Raw genomic sequence first — 18455 nt, forward strand, 5'->3', positions numbered from 1 at the left:
AGAGCAGAGCCTTCTCTGCAAAGTAAAACTGCTGTTCATTTTGCAATAAAATGGTAAAATGTATGATGAGAGTGTTCCAGATTAAATGTAGGTAATAATATAGAATGATTAACCACTTGAATTTGTTAAAAATTCTAATGATAATCACATTTTAATTGCAATTGCAATATTGGGGAAAAAAATTGCAATTAGATTGTTTTTTTCAAATCATTCAGCCCTAATGTATATATATGGAGTATTCATGATAGATTAATTCTACATTCATTGTTAAGCATACTGTGTACAAAAAAATCTTCTTGTTGCATATACAGGATAAACAGATCCTATTAAGGTAAAAAGAGAGGAAGTGAGAAGATAGAATGAGCACGAGGTAAAGAAACAAACTCTGACACACAGAGACACAAACACAGACTGTAAATTCTTTCTTACAGAGTGAGTCTTTCGTCCCATTTTGGACTAGAGGAGCTGTGAGACTTGGCTGTGCGGCGCGACTCCCCCTCCGCTGTCACCTCCACATAGATGGCCGTCCCAAAGAGACTCTTCTTCCTCTTGATTTTGGCACAGGAAACTGGCAGGAGGTACAAGAAAGAAGAGAAGAGTTTTTTCAGTCAAGTTCTTCCACACTGAACTCATAAAACCATGTCTTTATATTACTTGCTTTGTGCACTGGGGCACAGTCATGTTGGAATAGAAAAAGGCCTTCCCCAAACTGTTGCCACAAAGTTGGAAACACATCATTGTCCAAAATGTCTTGGTATGCTGAAGCATTAAGATTGTCCTTCACTGGAGATAGAGGGCCTAGCGTAAACCCTGAAAAACACCCTCATACCATTACCCCTCCTCCACCAACCTTCACAGTTGGCACAGCGCAGTCAGGCAGATAACATTCTTCCGATATCCACTAAATCCAGACTTACCCATTAAACTGCCAAACAGAGAACATTATTCTTCACTCTGCAGAACACGTTTCCACTAGGGGTGTAAATCACCAGTTTCATCCCAATATGATATAGATATTTTGGACAACAATACGATATTCCATGAAGCTCCTGCTGCACAGTTTTTGTGCTGATTTTAATGCCAGTGGAAGTTCAGAACTCATCAGCTATGGAATCAGAAGAACATCGGCGACTTTTGCGCACCATGTGCCTTAGCAGTCCTTGACCCCGCTCTGTGATTTTACGTGGTCTTCAGCTCCATGGCTGAGTTGCTGTTGGTCCTAAACGCTCCTACTTTCTAATAATATCACTTACCGTTTATTGTGGAATATTCAGCAGTACAGCTAGACCGATATGGGATTTTTGGGGCCAATGCCGATACCAACACGGGAGCTAAAAAAAGACGATATCCGATATATTGGCCAATACCCGATATATCGGCCGATATATGAAATAAGAACACTGATACAGGATATATACTGTACATGAACACAAATGTGGGCATGTGAATTAACAGTTGCATTTATCTTTGTTTATTTCACAAAGATGCAACTTGAACGACGTTAAAACACTGTGTAATAGTCTTATATTGTGGCTGTGGACCATATTAGACAGGAAAATGATAAATGGAAGGTCATATTTACACCGTTGTGGCAAATATGCACATAGAATATGTTTACAATGTGTTTCTTGATAACCCTGAGGAAGGCCACAAGCTTAAAAGTGCCTGTTTTATAAAATTGTTCTCTAAAGGTTTACTATTAGTGAAACTTTCTGTCTCCACACTGATAGAATATGTCACAGGAAAGATAAACACCGTATGAATGCTTTTTCTGGTTTGTGCTTTTCAAAGTAAAAGTCCGGTTTAGCATTTCTATAGAGAAACTCCGTTCACTTGTACAGAATGCTTTTATCTTGAATAGTTCCCGACAAACTTCCACTGTACACTGAATCAAGTTGCTTTTAGGGGGGTTTATTGAGTTAAAACTCATGAAGAAGGACAGGGCTTTGAGAGCAGGCAGATGCAGCTGTCATGCAGAAAACTCATGCCCTGTATGACAGCCACACTGGGCAGGAATCGGAGCTGACACACGTGGCACACGCAAGAAGCAAAACACACTCCCAGTCTGAAACGGGCGTTAGTCATCTTCTCTGCTGCAGCCAAGTGAGTCTAACTGCAGCAGGGACTGCTGCGCGAGGACTGGGCTGCCTTTGAGTGCTTAGGGGCGGGGAGGGGCCCACAGCAGCACCCACTGCTCACTGAGAAGAGCAACAACCATACGTGCTTTTACGTCAGAGTCTCCAAAATTCTCCAGTAACACCAGAAAAAGTTGCTAGACTTGTCGCTAGTCACTGTTTTGAAAACAAGTCACTAGAGGGGTCTGAAAACTCGCTAAATATAGCGACAAAGTCGTTAAGTTGGCAACACTGAGTGGGGGAGAGCTGCTGCTGCTGCTGCACTTGCTTGTGTCTGAGGGGGAGGGGCCAGGCACTCAGCAGGGTTCAGCAGGGGCACACAGAGTGACAGAATTCCCGCGCAGCAAAAAAGTCAATATATCCGCTACATATTGGCCGATGTTGATTAATCCGTGATACCCTATAATCGGCCTGATTAATCGGGCTCTATTCAGCAGGGATGAAATTTCACCAATCGTCTTATTGCAAAGGTGGCATCCATCACAGTACCATGCTTGAAGTCACTGAGCTCTTCAGAGTGACCCATTTTATATTATCCCATATTACCCATTTTATATGTCCTTCACACTCGTTGCGGAAAAGTCTGTTATGGTTTTGATACTACCTCTCTATCCAGATCCAAGGTGGGGCGAGATCGACCCCCCATTGCAGAATGTTCGCTTTCATACAGAACGGCATTGCGAAACAAAGGCGTAACAGACATGGAAAAGAAAGGCAGTGTGAAAGTAGCTAGTGACATTCATTACTCTGCAAATCAGAGTGACAAAAAAAATGAAGTAATTGGTGTGTGCAACCCCTGGGAAAAAACTACATCAAGCTCAACAGGCGGCCAATATCATTGTTCAACTGAAGCCCAAGGGGAGAAGAGCAAAAACATCTTTTCCACCAAGAAAAGCTTTCAGTGCGGTTCTCTGCTCTTTCTTAATATAAAGAAACGTCTGGTTCTGATAAAACTAGGAGTCTCCTCCTTCAGCTATGTTTGCCAGTTGCCTTTGTTTACAGGCTTGCAGACATTTCTGCTAAACCAGGCCTGTGACGACCGACTCATTCTCCTAAAATGAAACAGATTGGTACAAGCAGGAAAAAGCATTTTGGCTTGAAGCTTTACAAGGTGGATCTGCCCGATGACAGACATTGAAGTTGGCCAATCTATCAGTTTTGCAAGCTTAGTCATTTGTTGTCCAGGTTTGATGGTCTAAAAACTTTGTGCTTGTACTAAAACCTGAGTGCAGTCTTTAAACTACAATAGAAATGGCACTGCAAAAGTCTCTAAAACCTCTGACTAATGTACAATGTAGGAAAAGTTCTGAAAAATAAAAGACTATCAGATGGGCATGGCCTTTCTGAATTATAAATGTCAGGAATGAACCATTGCAAACATAGATATGCATTGTATGGCGTTACTTGGACCAAATTCTGAGAAAATACTGAAAACTTCACAAAAAAACACACATCCCAGCATGTGTGGACTCACCAACGGCATGGAGCTGTGATGTTCCTCTGTGGTTATGGCTAGTCTCTGCTCTAGACGAGGCCGTGGCCATGTCATTCACCACAGTGGGAAACCTACGAAACCAACCACACATAAGACTGTAAGCTTGTAAATTCACAAATAAGAAGCAGGTGAACACTCAGAGGCTATACTAGAGCACAACTGAGAAGTCTGAGGAATGCTCTGGCATTTCTCTAAATATTTTGTACTGTTTTGCGGTTAAAGCTCTTCCAACTTTTAACGGTTAATGTTTCCTTCAGTGTACTGTTATTAAAGTTTGAGTTGTATTATGTATACTGGAATGATTGCCTCTCTGTGTACTGTTTCTTAAATTGCTTTTGGTTACTATGGTGACACACACCGACGTGAGGATGTAACCTGTACACCTCGAGGTCAGATCGGAGTTGCTCCCTGGATCGATACACTACTTTTGTTTATAAGTTGGGACCCTTTGATTTGCTTTTACCTTCACAAAAGTGTGCTTACGTGACCTGCAAAGAATGTCTGAACTTCCCTGCAAATATTAAATGTGCAGTGTGACGGGAACAAGTTGTTTCGACCCATGTTTTCAACTCTGTTGACCTGTGCAGATCCTCCAAACCACTACAATACTCACAATTGTTGTGTGCTGCTTGACCCTCTGGTTCAGCCCACTCCGTGTCCCATGATTCCTCTGAAACAGAAACATGATCATTTCAAGACGAAGCTCAAAACAGCTGGAGGAAACATGCACAAAGTCTGACCTTTGATTAAAAAAAACACACCTTTACTATCTAGAATTTTGAAAACCTTCAAACCATCCAAACTGTGGTGTTTCCCCAACAAGCAAGGCTGTAAAAAGCTTCTTTTATTCACACACATACTTGATTTACCTGAAGGTTATAATGTTGGCTAAATATCAGCATTCATCTTCAAACTGTGTTCCTCAGAACAGACTTCTCCATTCACAGCAGTAAACAGACGCCTTCCTCTCTGTTATATTATTACTGTGCAGTGATTGTATTTCACTTTGCTGCTGTCTCGTGTAAAGGTCAGCCACATTTCAGAGCTGCTCTACTGTAAACACTACACAACAAACTAATTCTTCATTGGTTCCAGTGCTTTGTGACATACCTGTTATTTAAGTTCAAACTTTGGAACTATGAGCAATCAATCACATATACTACGCAGTAGTAGTACAAGGATTACTCAATGATGTTGATGTAAAAGATGAAGTAATACATTTAATTTAATAGTCAATGATTTGCTGGTTGCATCATTTCATGATTTTCATGCTGTGTGCAAGCATAATGTTTCCGTGCTGAGATGCTGAGTGAGCAATCACAGCTTGTCCAGTGTTTGATATTGCTTCACAAAGCATCGCATGCCTGCTGCTCACACTGCATCTGTTAAATCTTGACTTCTCTGCTGTATGAATTTAAATTTATGCTGAGGCTTTAAAACTGAAGAGCGGGGTTTTGGATTGATGGGCACCACTTTGTTACAGTGCTGTTTCTGATGAAAAGAGTTTTATTTATCTGCTCTGATTTCAAGGCTTTACCCCGTCACTTTAATTTCTCACAGCAAAACATATTCATCCTGCCATTCCTACAAGTACAGATCACTTTTTCTCTGTGCTTCTGTCATGACAACACAAACTCTTTGACCTCTTGTGGCAGGACTGAGCTCACTAAGCATTTTTTGTTTCTTCAGTTGTGGGAATCTGACAACGTGTAGAAACAGCCTAGACCTTCTGCTGCTGGCGCATGGTCTTCTTCTTATAAAGTACTCACTGCATGCAATTAACTTGATCAGTATTTTAAAATACATTGTTAAATAGACCCGTGAAATTATCATAGTTGAGTGTTTCTGCATTAACAAGTTCTTCATCTTGTGCATTTTTCAACAAGCACAAGCAAAAAATCATTCAATATTATAACCAAAACAATATAAGATAGATTAAACAAGGGTTCAACAGTTGTGAAAAAATATCTAAATGTGATTATTTTGACTCAAATTGCAAATTCAATATGAAATGCTGCATTGAAAGGAGTGATCATCTTTATTTCATTAACATTTTTATTGAGAAAAACTTGTAAAAAAATAAGGGAGTAGGATTTTTTATTAACTATTCCTTAAAAAGAGACCTGAATGTTTGCATGATGTGCAGAGCATAACATCTTTGCTGTAAAAAAAAAGAAAAAAAAAAACTTTTAAAATGGTACGCACATTTCAGGTTAAAGAAAAATGGCACCTTCTGTAATTTGGAAACTGCAGCAGGCCATTCTGCAATTTAATCTACATTTCGATTAATTGCCCAGCCCTAATTAAAAAACTACATGTGAGCACTCTGTTTAATCTTTTAAGATTTCTTGTGTTAATGATCTGCAAAAACAGTGACATTTAGTTTTATTACAGGGGCCCTAAAAGACATTTATAGTAGCAGAATTGTCCACACACATCACAGAGTTACATTTGGACAGATGATGAACTGAAGTTTTTCTTTGTTTCCTCTACCGCTGTGTATAACGGCCCATATCCCATATGCCCTGCTTTTACCTCTCCCACACAGAAATTGTTTTAAAAATGATGATCAAAAACTATCATCAGACGAGAATTGATTATGTAAAGTAATGTTCTGTGTGCTCAAATAAAATTAGGCTGTTAATTTTTTAATTACTTATTGTTTTCTGCTTGCTCACAATGGTTACATTCTCTTCCTGTGTGCTTAATGAACACTGGACTGTGCCCAGTACATTTGTATTAATATCCCAGGGCTCCCTGGCTGTAACATCCTGTTGTTACCCTGTCAGATACATACAAATATCAAGCAGCATGATTCCCACGTTCTCTTTTGCTCTCTCTCCATTTCTCGCTTTACAACTTGACGAGACCCCAGCGTCCCTTTGGTAAAATGACAAAGCGCTCAGTCTCTGCAGTAACTTCTGCTCAAAGGTTCATTCATGAAATAATGCATATCTCTCTTCACTGAGATTGTAGCTGCTGTTGTTTGGTCAACCAGCCAATTAATAATCTCATAAATAGGGCTGCAACGAACAATGATTTCAATCATCAATTCATCCGATGATTATTTCCTCGATTTGTTATTTTCCCGAATCCTGCGGATTGACTGAAAGCCTCTTATAATGGGATTTTGCTTTACTTGCGTCCTCTTGCAATCATTTCATCCCAGAGGAGCCACAGGTAAGCCTCAGCCTCTTAAAGTTATTGATATTATGATAACTTATAAACATATGTCACTCACGTATTCAACAAGCTAATGTTAGTTCGTTACTGCTTGTTGTCAGAATGACCCACACTCACGGACGGACACACAAACTATCTCTTCTCTCTGTCACATATACACACACACACACACACACTCAACTGCTCCTCTTGCCCTGTGACTGCAGCTCTAGCCTTTCAATCCTCTCTCCTGTTAAAATTTTAGCAGACATTTAGAACACAAAGTGTGGCAAATGAATTACATGAACGTCTGACAGTCCACTGGTATTGTTTTTATCCAGTCTCGTATTGTAACAGAAACTTGAGTTGCACCTGAGTTTCGTACGAGGATTTAAGTGAATGAGTGTGCACAAGCTATGAAGAAATCCTTCTTTATAATCTCCTTGATGTGCAATGTATGCAAAATAGAAAAGGTCTGTGTGTCTGTATGTGTGTGATAAAACACAGGGTAATCCTAATTATTCCAGTTGGTAAAAATGACTGACGGCCTTTAAAATGTACGGTAAACGCAACCTCTGGAGGGGACCCAGATTGTAAATATGGATGTACTGGAACTCTTACAATTTTTAATTAATGTCTTATAATGTTGGAAAAAATGCTATAAATATAATACATTCAAGGTTATTTACATTTAATTAGTGGTCACTTTATTCACTACCATAAACAGGACACTCTCTCTGATGGCAAAATTAGTATGAAAGTTTAAAATAAAAACGCAATTCCAAAAAACTAAAATGGAAAAACAAAATTTGGGAAAAAAATAAAATGAAATTTGCACAAAAAGTTGGTTTCATAGGTCCCTATTCCCTATATTCCCCTTTTATAGTGACTGACCCTTTAGTTTGTAAGAGTCTGTCACAGGAGGTTTGAAATTTAAAGTCACTGATCTAGATTTAAAATGAGGTAAGCTTTCCCATGATGCACAAGTATGAGTATAGATGTATAGATGCTTTATTAATCCAGAGAGCAATTCAAGTATGTCCAAATGGAGAGGCCTCTGCGCTTTCTTTGACCGGCCTACATTATTCAAAAGAGTCCAGTCATCACTTACAGCATCTTTAAAGAGGCAGGGGTGCTGCTGCTTGAAACAGACACACACTCTTAGGGGATAATAAACATGCGTACATTATTAAGCATTTTCTTATAACAGTAACTAAAGGGATACTGTGGCCATATTAAAATACCCTGGGATACACTATTAATGCTCCACCTTAATCGAAGCATGTCAGCAATTTACAAGTATTTGAAGAGGGCACATTGGACATCTCTCTTTTGAAAATTATCTTTGACAATCAACAGCCAAATATTACAGTCACAGGGATTTTTCTTTACATTTTTAGTCCCTAATCTTGATTTTTTTCACTTTATCTTTCTTTTCAAAAATCAATAACTAGCTGACAATCCAAGTATTCATTAGCTGAAGTGCTACTATTCGGGCATCTTCCTCCTGTCACTTCTTTTATTGTCAAGCAAAAATATTTAAATTAAAAAGTGAGAGAATATCCCAGTGCCTTTTTGATGGGTGACAGTTTAAGTGCGTTAAGTGATCATTTATTGTCTCAGCTTTTGAAGTCATTTCCCCACTGATTCCCTGCCCCAATTAGGACCAAAACATTTTCTGATATGATTAAACAATCACAGCAGCAACAGCAAGCTGACACGCAGGCCGATCTGTCACCCAGCATAGACCTCTAGTAAGAGGAAGCAGCCTTTAAGCAGCTTAGGAAGAACCCAATTAAGAAGATAGGGAAAGGGCCAGAATTAACTGATCCATGGGAAGACTACGAGGCAGTCAGCAGAACAGTGCCAGGCAGCGCTAAGTCAGCTATCTTACTGCTCTCACAGTTTAATACCCAGTGACTTCACTAGTGATCTGCTAGAAAGTCAATCAGCCATTTCAAAGGGAAGGCTCAGAGTAGCGTTAGTTTACCTCATTTTCAAACTTAGATTAATGCCTTTAAATGTCAAACCTCCTGTAATAGACTCTAACAAACTAAAGGGTGAGTCACTATAGAATAGGGAAATGTGAAGAAATAATGCAGAAATCAATAAAGAATCAAGAGGCAATGCTTAAGAATATTGAACATTCATTTAAAAAAAAGAAAAAAGTGCATTTTTTTAATATCTGTAAGAGTCGTATGTTTTTTAAACACAATGTTAGCATTGATTTGTGGTGTAACTGTATTTGTATTCATATTGAACTGCCCAACCTACCAGCAATGGTAGCAGCTAAAAGTAGCATAACAGAGTGATATGTGACAGAAACAATGTGGACTGAATAAAGGTCCTCTGCTTGTTTTACTCTTACTTTAGAGCAGAGTCAGGCAACCTTGCAGTGTCTCCCACACACAGCTATACTTAAGTCGACCACAGAAGTATACAGTATATACAGCCACCCAATCTTTACGGAGAATTATTACCTAATTATTTTTAGGAAGTACTTGTAGAGTGAGGAGCCACTGGGAGAAGGAGAAGGGCTATATTAAAAGGCTGATCTCTGGATTATATCAATTCGTATCGTTTTTTTAGTTTTTATTTTCATGAATTGATCTAAATTGGAAAATCCATTTTTTTAACCCAGTCCTACTCTCTTTTCTCCCCTCCCTTCGTCCAAGAGGTAATATGAGAAATAATTATCAACTATTATAATATAGTTTCTGGGAGTGTGAAGTAATGTTCCATGTGCTTTTAGACCGCCCAAAATAAACAACAAATGCTTATTTACTTTATCTAGATTTCACATCAAAATGGGTAAAGAGAAGTGTAAATGTATTTTAAAACTTTCAACTTTGCCTTTTGTTGCTGCTGCAGGATCACCTGTAGATATTTTTAACTTTATCATTTCTAGTATATGTGCCGGTACATCGGTACGTATTCATCCAAATTGGCCCTACATCCTTGACAAGAGTTCTTTCATCACTTTTAAAGCATCTTCACACACAGACAGTGGTGATGCTGGCAAGAAAGGACATATCCTTGTAGTAGTTTTTTATAAACGTGCATACATTACACATTGTTGTCATGACAGTAATTGAAGCAATACTTTCATTTTTCTTTTATAGCCTGGGATATTACCGTATTATCACTTGGGGTGTAACAGTTCACAGAGGTCTCAGTTTGGTTCGTACCTCAGTTTTGGAGTCACTGTTTGGTACAGGTCTGGTTCATTGACAACAAAAGAAAAAGTCCTAGAATTATTACTCTGGAGGCCCCTCCCCTGTTATTATTGTTTTTCCCTTTACTAACATAAGAGCCGGACAACCTTTGTTACATGTTTGAAATATACACTTGAGTCAATCAATCGATCAATCTATCATTTGTTCCATCTAGTGTTATTTAGAGCTATCAGTGATAGTTTGTACAGCCTGTGATAAATTAAACATGAGACAAAAAGTGGAAAACAAAAAAACACACAAAACTAGAAAAGCACTTGGAGAGCACAGACCTCCACCATTAGCCCAATCTCCCAATAGTAAAGAATCCTGTGAAAAATTCCTGGATCCAGATGGTGTTTTTGAGTTATGTTGCTAACAAACAAACAAACTAACAAACAAACTCTCCCGGTCACATAACCTCCTTGGCGGAGGGAATTAAAGACCACACAGAAAACCACCAAATACATGCTGATTTGAAAAACTAAAAATAAACACAACATAAAATGCAAATTACCAGTCCATGAAAAGTCTTTAAAATGTTTTAGCAGTGGTAATATCTTCAAGCCTCTCTTCTTTTACATCGGGAGGCATTTTAAAAACATTACAGAGGTAAGGAGATCAGTAAGTCTCAATGCTCTGAGTCTCTTGCAGCTTGCTGCGGGAGCGTGGAGTGGACTTTTCTTCTGTGTGTGTTATAATATGCCAGCTACTTCTTCTTCGTTGGTGGTTTAACAGTGGTTAGCAAACACTTACCGTTGTGGGACTATATTCAACTAACTGCAGTTCGGGATGAATACAAAAACGTTACATCCCTAATTATCACCCATTCCTAGAACTACCGTCTCCTTTTTTTCTAATCTTATTTCCCATTGCCCCATCATCCTACATTACAGAGACAGTTTCTACTCATAGCCCAACTTTTAACACACTTTTTTCCTCTTAAAAGCATCAATTCAGGTACTGGCATAATTCAAAAAGTCTCAATTTAGCATCAGTGTACAAAAGAAAACCCAAACAATACCCAACCCTAATAGCATGGGCATGGACGGATTATTATGACCATGGGCTCTGGGCACAAACTAACTATGGACCGTACATGCACATGCCAACTGTAAATGTGCGTCATCCACCATGTAGCTATACCCTTGATCCTCGATAGTGCTTAATTTGTAAATCTTCAGGTCCTGGAATGCAGACCGGGTGTTGTTCCGGCGGTAACAAAAAAGTCATGGAATACATCAAAAAACAAAAATCAGTGCCTTGTGCAAAAACGGGCCAAGAAGATCATGTGACTGCAAACAACCTAAACCTAAATGATTTAAAAAAAGAATCAGCTGCAAAGAAGCACGTACAATCGCCCATCGATGGAGAGCGTCCCTCTCCCTCACTCTTTCTCTGAGCGGCAGCTGTCAGTCAAATCTGCCGTGTTTTAGCACCAAGGACGGCGCAAAATCACCACCAGCTCATTTACTCACTCTCAGCACAAACATTACTACACTTTCACAACACAAAAACCCGCTTATTCAGTTAAAATAATTATTTATGAAATTGTACCTGTCACTTTATTTAGTATTCAGTAGATATTACTCTGTTATCCAATCAGAGCTTGTCTGCTAAAACTTAACTTTTCTATCAGCTGACTGCCCAAGTAAACTTCCATGTCTATGGTCCAATCATGGAGGGCCTTCTGTCTCTCATCTTAATGCCTTTTCATTCAAAGATTTGTGGACTGCTTCCACAGTTCACAGCACATATGCCCACGTATATCAATGCCAAAACAGACAGCAGAAAGGCTGAACCCAGAGCCTGCACTGCTCACATGTCAGTATTCACACACTTCAGGCGTCAATGAATGATCTGCTGACGGCTTGTTTTTATCTCGTAATAAAGCTATAAATGCATCCAAAAATAATGATAGTGAAAATAAAGAGCTCATGTTAAGGCACGGCGGCCAAATTTATTATTAAAACTTGGTCTTACCTTAATACAGCAATATGTGACTCTTTGACATGGATGAACCTCTGTCTGTTTCTCTCATGTCTGTCCCATTAGTCCTACTGTGACTCGGGTACCCAGTGATAGCAGCCTGCTAGCAGGTGTTGCTACCTCCTCATCTCAGCTCTCAGCTACCTGTACAAGTGACTTGTAACTCAGTGTCTGCAGGCGCATCAGCTGTTGTTTCAGCGACTGCTGCTGATGACTTCTGGGTCACTGTTGTTTTTATTTTTTACCTTCAAAGATGTACGTTTGTCCATTTTGTTAGCTGAAATTAACTCTCCCTGCCAATGTTAACTGAAAATAGCACTTGATTGTCTGCGATTGATCAGTTGTTTACCATATGATGCTTTTGCGCACAAGTCAGGATGTGATAGGCTGATATGACGCTTATTTTGTTTAGCCTGCCTACCCATAGGCTGCAACATACAGTCACACATAGTTGGTACTCCTCTACACACTAGAAAACTAACACGCAATGTTATGTTTACACACACTCGCCGGCAGAAATGTATTACCTATGTACCCGCCATCCCTGAAGGTGCTGGATCCAATCAAATAAGTGCCGGTCACGATCTGAGAGGAGATCTTGTTCTGGAAGGATCCAGCCCAAATTAAGCCCTGTACACACACACACACACACACACACACACACACACACACATATATATATATATATATATATATGGTAATCTGTCTATGGGCATGGGCAGCTTACACTGGAAAGGAACCATCAATACTGAAAGCAGAAGTTTTAGAGCAACATACATTATGCTCCCATCCAGGTAATGCCTCTTTCAGGGAAGGCTGTGAATATTGCTGCAAGACAATGCTAAACCACATACCACATCCATTACACCAGTATGGCTTTGCAATAGAAGAGTCTGGGTGATGAACTGACCTGCCTGCAGTCCAGACCTTTCACTAGCAGAAAGCATTTGGTGCATCATAAAACAAAAAAATCCAGCAAAGAAGATGTTCTTCTGTGAATAAAATAAGGGTTTCATGAGATGTACATTGCCTTCTGCTTTATTTACATTTTACACAGCACCCAAACTTTTTGGAATTGGGGTTGTCAACAATTAGAGAAAATGCCCAGCCCTAATATCATCAAATCCTAGTCTGAGTCAAACATTGACTTTTGCAGGGAAACCAACTGAGTTTTGGCTTTGGCTTTGAAACTTTCTGGATCAGGTTTGAAAGTACGCCTAGATTTTCACAAGAATCTCTTGAGCATCATGACATGCAATATACAAGTCAGGTGTGTTGCAGAAGAGACAAAGTACAAACCAGGGTTTTCCTCTCCTTGGCCCCAATCAATGCCAATATAATATTTCTCTCTGCTCACTCAATAAAACTCCACAAGTCCATAAAACCAATGTAAAATTTACTCAACTGAAAAGCTGCATCACTTTTCTCCCTCGGAGGTTTTCTAAAGAGTCTTACAGCTATTTGTGGATGTGGTTCTTTCTGTAAATACTATTATTTGAGATGAGCTTGGGGCATCCCTGCTGAAGTCATAAAACTTCCTAGAGGGGGCCATTCTGAGGAGTCATAAATACTAGGAGTTTTGGGGCTTAACTTATGAGGAAAGGGGTTATGAGTAAAAATAATGTCGAATTTTTTTATTTATCAGTGTCAAGATTTCAGAGAGTTACATGACTAAATCTTAATACCATTTTTAAATGCAGAATACTAAAGATTAGGGGTGTAAAGGTATGTGTATCTATACCATTCCCATTTGGTACCGGCTTCTCGGTACGGTATAGACGTGTACCGAACAGATACATGTGGAACAAAGCTCATACACAGACAGAAACCAGAGTGCAACTCACTGTCACACTGTCCTGGCAACCACAGCAAACGACAGCAACAGCCTGAATATTCCCAGATAAAAGTGTCCTGTTAGGAACACTTTGTTTCCCAGTAAAATACAGCAGTGGGCAGAGACAACAATAGTAGTGCTGACATTATTCAGCAAGTGTGTCACTGACAGCAAGTTGTCCAGCGGATCAATCAAAACATTTGAAAAAGCACAACTCAAACAAGAATGCCACTGTAATGAATAGTCAAAATATTAGGAACACCTTTTACAACAACAGCAATACTCTCTATAATTACAGTAAAGAAGAATGAATCAATCTCTCTGACAGTGTCAACATTTGATATTGAGATGTTGATAATGGTGTGCATTACACCACACAGACTATCTTATAAAGTAAGCAGTGAGTGTATCTACAAATTAGAAATTCATCATCTATTTTATACGTCATAGGTAAGTGGATAAGCACCATCTCAAAAGTCACTTCTAAAACATGATTTGAAATGTGCCTCTCTGATCATTGTTACTGACTCAGCTAAAGTTTATAGCTAGGTTACTGTAACTTAACTTGCTAACATTAACGTCACGACTCATGGATAAGAAACAGGAAACTTGTGGAGTAATTGTTCATTTCACAAACAAGTTGGAAACTTACCATTGAGGAAACCTGTTCTCTTCAACAAATCAGCCAAGCTGCTCTGAGCTCAAGTCTTTCTGCTGTACAGAGGTAAATATAGAGCGTGTGACATGAAAGGAGTCAGAGCACGCTCTACTAGATAAATTATAAAAAACAGACATCACAATTTGCTGCAATCTTAGCTCTAGTATCTATCTCTGCACTAAGCTGTGAAAAAAACCTATTTCAAAATCATCATTTCTGTTGCTCTCATAAACGTGAAAGAGGAACAAGGGAAAAAGGGGATGAGAAGGCCACAGGAGTGTCCTACAGAAAGATTTTCTTCCCTATCTTTAGTTTTTCTCACTCATAGTTTGTTTTACAGAGAGGACATCGTGGTGCATTAATAATATCCATTACATCCTCTGTGATTGAAATACCAGTATTATGCTCTTACTTGTGTTAACATGAAGGTAGAAGTATTTGGCATCAAAATGAAAGCGGCAGATGTCTTACTGTTTACGAGGGGTGACTGAAAATTACAGAGCAGAGAAATAAAGATTCTAATGTGGACAGCTAGCAGCCAATGCTGCACAATATCTGACATCCAAATGCTGTTAGGACATGCTGTAGGCTTTCTACATTTGCTGTCACGGTATTGAAATAGGTGCTGAATGTGGTATGACTTCTACTAGTTTGTATCAGTTTTTAAATACTTTTTAGTAGATAAAAAAAAATAGGGGGTATTCTGCAAAAATTTCCTTTGCACTTCAGAGATAATTTCAGCTGTCTTAGGGCCACAAGATAGAAAAGATGTAATATAGAGAAAAACAACAGGCTGTAGTGGAAAACTATGATATGGAGTTAGTGCAATTCAAACCACAACATTCAGCCTTGTGTTTTAGGTTTGCACATTTTTGTGTACTGGTCGGCCTGAAGAAAGAACATCCTGCAGTGTTGGGTGGATTTGCTTACAAAACAGCCAGTGCCCTGCTTACTGCTACACAATGCACTTTGTAGTGCAGTTGGGTGTCTGCACAAATGCATACACTTCTTTATGACAGGCTGCAGAGATTCCACTGTTACTGGAATCATACCAGGAGTGTTGAAGTCATTTTATTAAACACACAAAAATCTGAAAAGTAACAGAAATGGGAGCTCAGGACCACACAGTGTTTGAACTGGAAAACATCAGAACAGAGCTAGATGTCAGGGGAGGTGTTGGCTTACATTGGATCTCCCTTTCAGCAGACACCACAGCTCCACAAAAAAAGCCCAAAGTCACAACAAGGCGTCCGCCATGACATTTCCTTGTCTTGTTGTTTAACTGTCTTGGTCTTTTTTAAATGAGCATTAATACAAATATGGACAAACTCATTATTCTTTTAACTACAGGGAGCAAAAACACTTACTCTTGAGCTGCCAGAAAGTTAAACCCTGCAAGGATTCATTACTGCAGTATTCTGACCCCAAAATTGTGCCACTTTCATTGTTAGGCCAAAATAAAGCTGTAGTTATGCATCCAATTACCATTTGTGAAGCTGTGTTTAAAGGTTAAGTGAATAACTATGTTTAACCTTGCTCTCCTTTATCTCAACAACAACAGAACTAACTTTCTTCATGCCAGTATGACACACTGGCTTCACACAGTGGTGACAGACCACAACTCCCACTTTCCCCACAGCTGCTTCCTTGCTATTCAAAGGTCAAAGTGAGAGAGCAAGTGTGTGTTTGTGCGTATGTGTGTGTGTTTGAGAGATTTAGTGAGAACAAACAAGTCTATTTCAGAGTCAGACAGCAAAAGTCACCACTCAAGTGCTGGTTTACCCTTCCAATGTGGCAATACAATATAGAAAGTGACAAACTGAGTAGCAAAACTAGGTTTAAAACTGGGAGACAGAAAGACATGCACTAATGTTACTGAAATGCAATAGCCTGGATGGTACAGGAAATCTTCAAATAAAGCCAGAGTATGGCATTTTATCTTTGCCTATCCATGGGGAGGGAATTAGAGGAGAATTAATAGGACTCCTGAAAGGGAATTAGAAAACCATATAAACTATAAAGGAACTGTTTGATCCCAGTGATGCACACTGCTCAAAATGCTCCTTTTTTACCACTCCTATATAGCTGCAGTTTGGGTCTCCTAGAAAACTGGAAGGTCTGCTAGATGAAGTTAAAGCTGAATTTTTAATAATTTAACCAGCCAAGCTGAAAACTGAATTTTTACTAACTTAACCAGCCAGGCTTTTTATGAAGAAGGGGAATTAATACTGGGTTCCTGGGACCTAGTGGGTTGGACCAGGCCTCGAGGACAGCCGCATGTGTCATGGAAGGGACAACTGGGAGGATATCTGGAGAGATGGGATCTAAGCCTGGTGCAGGCCTGGACAATAGCCATCAGGTTAAAAACCATATATATTTATATCAGAAGAAAGGTGTATCAGAGAGGAGTGAATCCATCCAAAATTGCAGGCATACTCCCGCTCACTCTCTAAATTGTACAAAGGTACTGCAAATGTTTAATAAAAATTTTGCCAACATTTTTGTACACTAATGGCAGGAGTGTACAATTTCTGGGATTTGAAAACGAGTAAGTGATGTGTCTTATGTCAGGCCTGTGCTCACCTGTGTCTTCAGTCAGGTGTTTTTCTTTAGTGACCAGAGACAATCATAACTTAGGTACTGTCATATTATTGTCATGTCAACACCTACGAGTTCTTGAAATAACAGTAAATGTGATTTTACTGTGCTCCTCATATCAAAGTTCAATGACCAGGAGGGTGGATCATTGGCTTAGAAAGAAGCTAATAGTTCACAGACTTATTTTATCCATTAACTAAGGATCATAACACCTTGTTTATATACAAACTGATCATCAAGCATAAACTCTGATATGGTTCACTAACAGTGCTAACTTTGTATAATCTACTGTCATGCTAATGTTAGCGCCAAAACTTTAAGTTGCTTATGTTAATAAGCAATTACAATCCTTAGTAAGTTATCTCCTTAACCTAGTCTATGTTTAATGAGTTTATACTTCCAGCAGATACATCGCATAGGTGCTGTATCTTCCTGATAAGGATGGATAGTCTGCAAGGGAAGCTAAAGTCAGCTAGCTTGCTATCAATAAGCTAGCCCGCTAGCCTCAGAAAAACAATCCCTATTTCTCTGTTAAATGTTAGTGTAACTAGCTTAACATTAGCTTACTATCAGTGTAACTACCGTAATGAGATCCAGCTGGCTAGTCGGGGGATATATCCCCACATAACTAAAGCTGTGAACGTGTTTGTTGAAATTATAGCTGTACAACTTGCAGCACAGCAGACACAGCTAGCAAGCTAACGTTACAAAGTTAGCCAAGTTAGCTATTATCCATTTGCTTCCAGCCAGCCGGCTTGCTAACTAATTACTTAGCAGCTTTGCTAGTTGTCCGCCATCATCGAGCTAGCATAGTCAAACTGTTGTGTTATATGTAAATTTTAAAGAATATATTCATGACATTTGAGTTGTTAGTCACGGTTTTAGTCCGATTTCGAGTTGCGTTTACCTGGTCTGTCGTCCGACTCCTCTCCGTGTTACTATCCGTGTCTCTGTGGATCTCTACCGTTACGGCTGTCGGTAAAATGCCCAGCCTGAAGGCCCACAGTCTGCTACGGCTCTCTGGCCATCTCTGTGGAAAAACCTCCGAGCAGCAAAACACTCAGTGACAGACGCCACCCCAATACTGCTGTGTAATAACACGGGACGGCAGAGTTAGCCTGAGTCACTGTAGATAAACTCAGTGAAGGATGCTGTTAGTAGACAACCATTCCATCTGAAACGAAGACAACGAGAACAAACCGTATGTACTTTACTGCGTGTCCATGTCACTAAAAGTGCTATTGAATATTCATAATGTGGGAATTTTTTATACCAAAAAAAGTCACAATTTCTAGATGCACAAAATTATGGAAGCCCATTTCTGTCAGTTAAAAAAAGGAAAAGTAAAATAATAATAATTTTAAAAATGTGT

General features: G+C 39.3%; 1 protein-coding gene across 1 annotated transcript in view; it reads right to left on the reverse strand.

Annotated features, from left to right (window-relative positions):
- LOC121527623 (NEDD4-like E3 ubiquitin-protein ligase WWP1) overlaps nt 1-18177 on the reverse strand; it is a 51945-nt gene extending 33768 nt beyond the window's left edge. Inside the window, exons 1-4 of the mRNA XM_041814639.1 lie at nt 17991-18177; nt 4244-4300; nt 3610-3701; nt 430-568 (exon numbers count right to left, since the gene is read on the reverse strand). Of these exons, the coding sequence (XP_041670573.1) occupies nt 430-568; nt 3610-3679 (209 nt within the window). The 5' untranslated portion in view covers nt 3680-3701; nt 4244-4300; nt 17991-18177. The remainder of the gene's footprint in view (nt 1-429; nt 569-3609; nt 3702-4243; nt 4301-17990) is intronic.
- Nucleotides 18178-18455: the final 278 nt, after the last annotated feature.

The sequence above is a fragment of the Cheilinus undulatus genome, linkage group 19 (genome assembly GCF_018320785.1).
Source record: "Cheilinus undulatus linkage group 19, ASM1832078v1, whole genome shotgun sequence".
In the NCBI taxonomy this organism is placed as follows: Eukaryota; Metazoa; Chordata; class Actinopteri; order Labriformes; family Labridae; genus Cheilinus; species Cheilinus undulatus.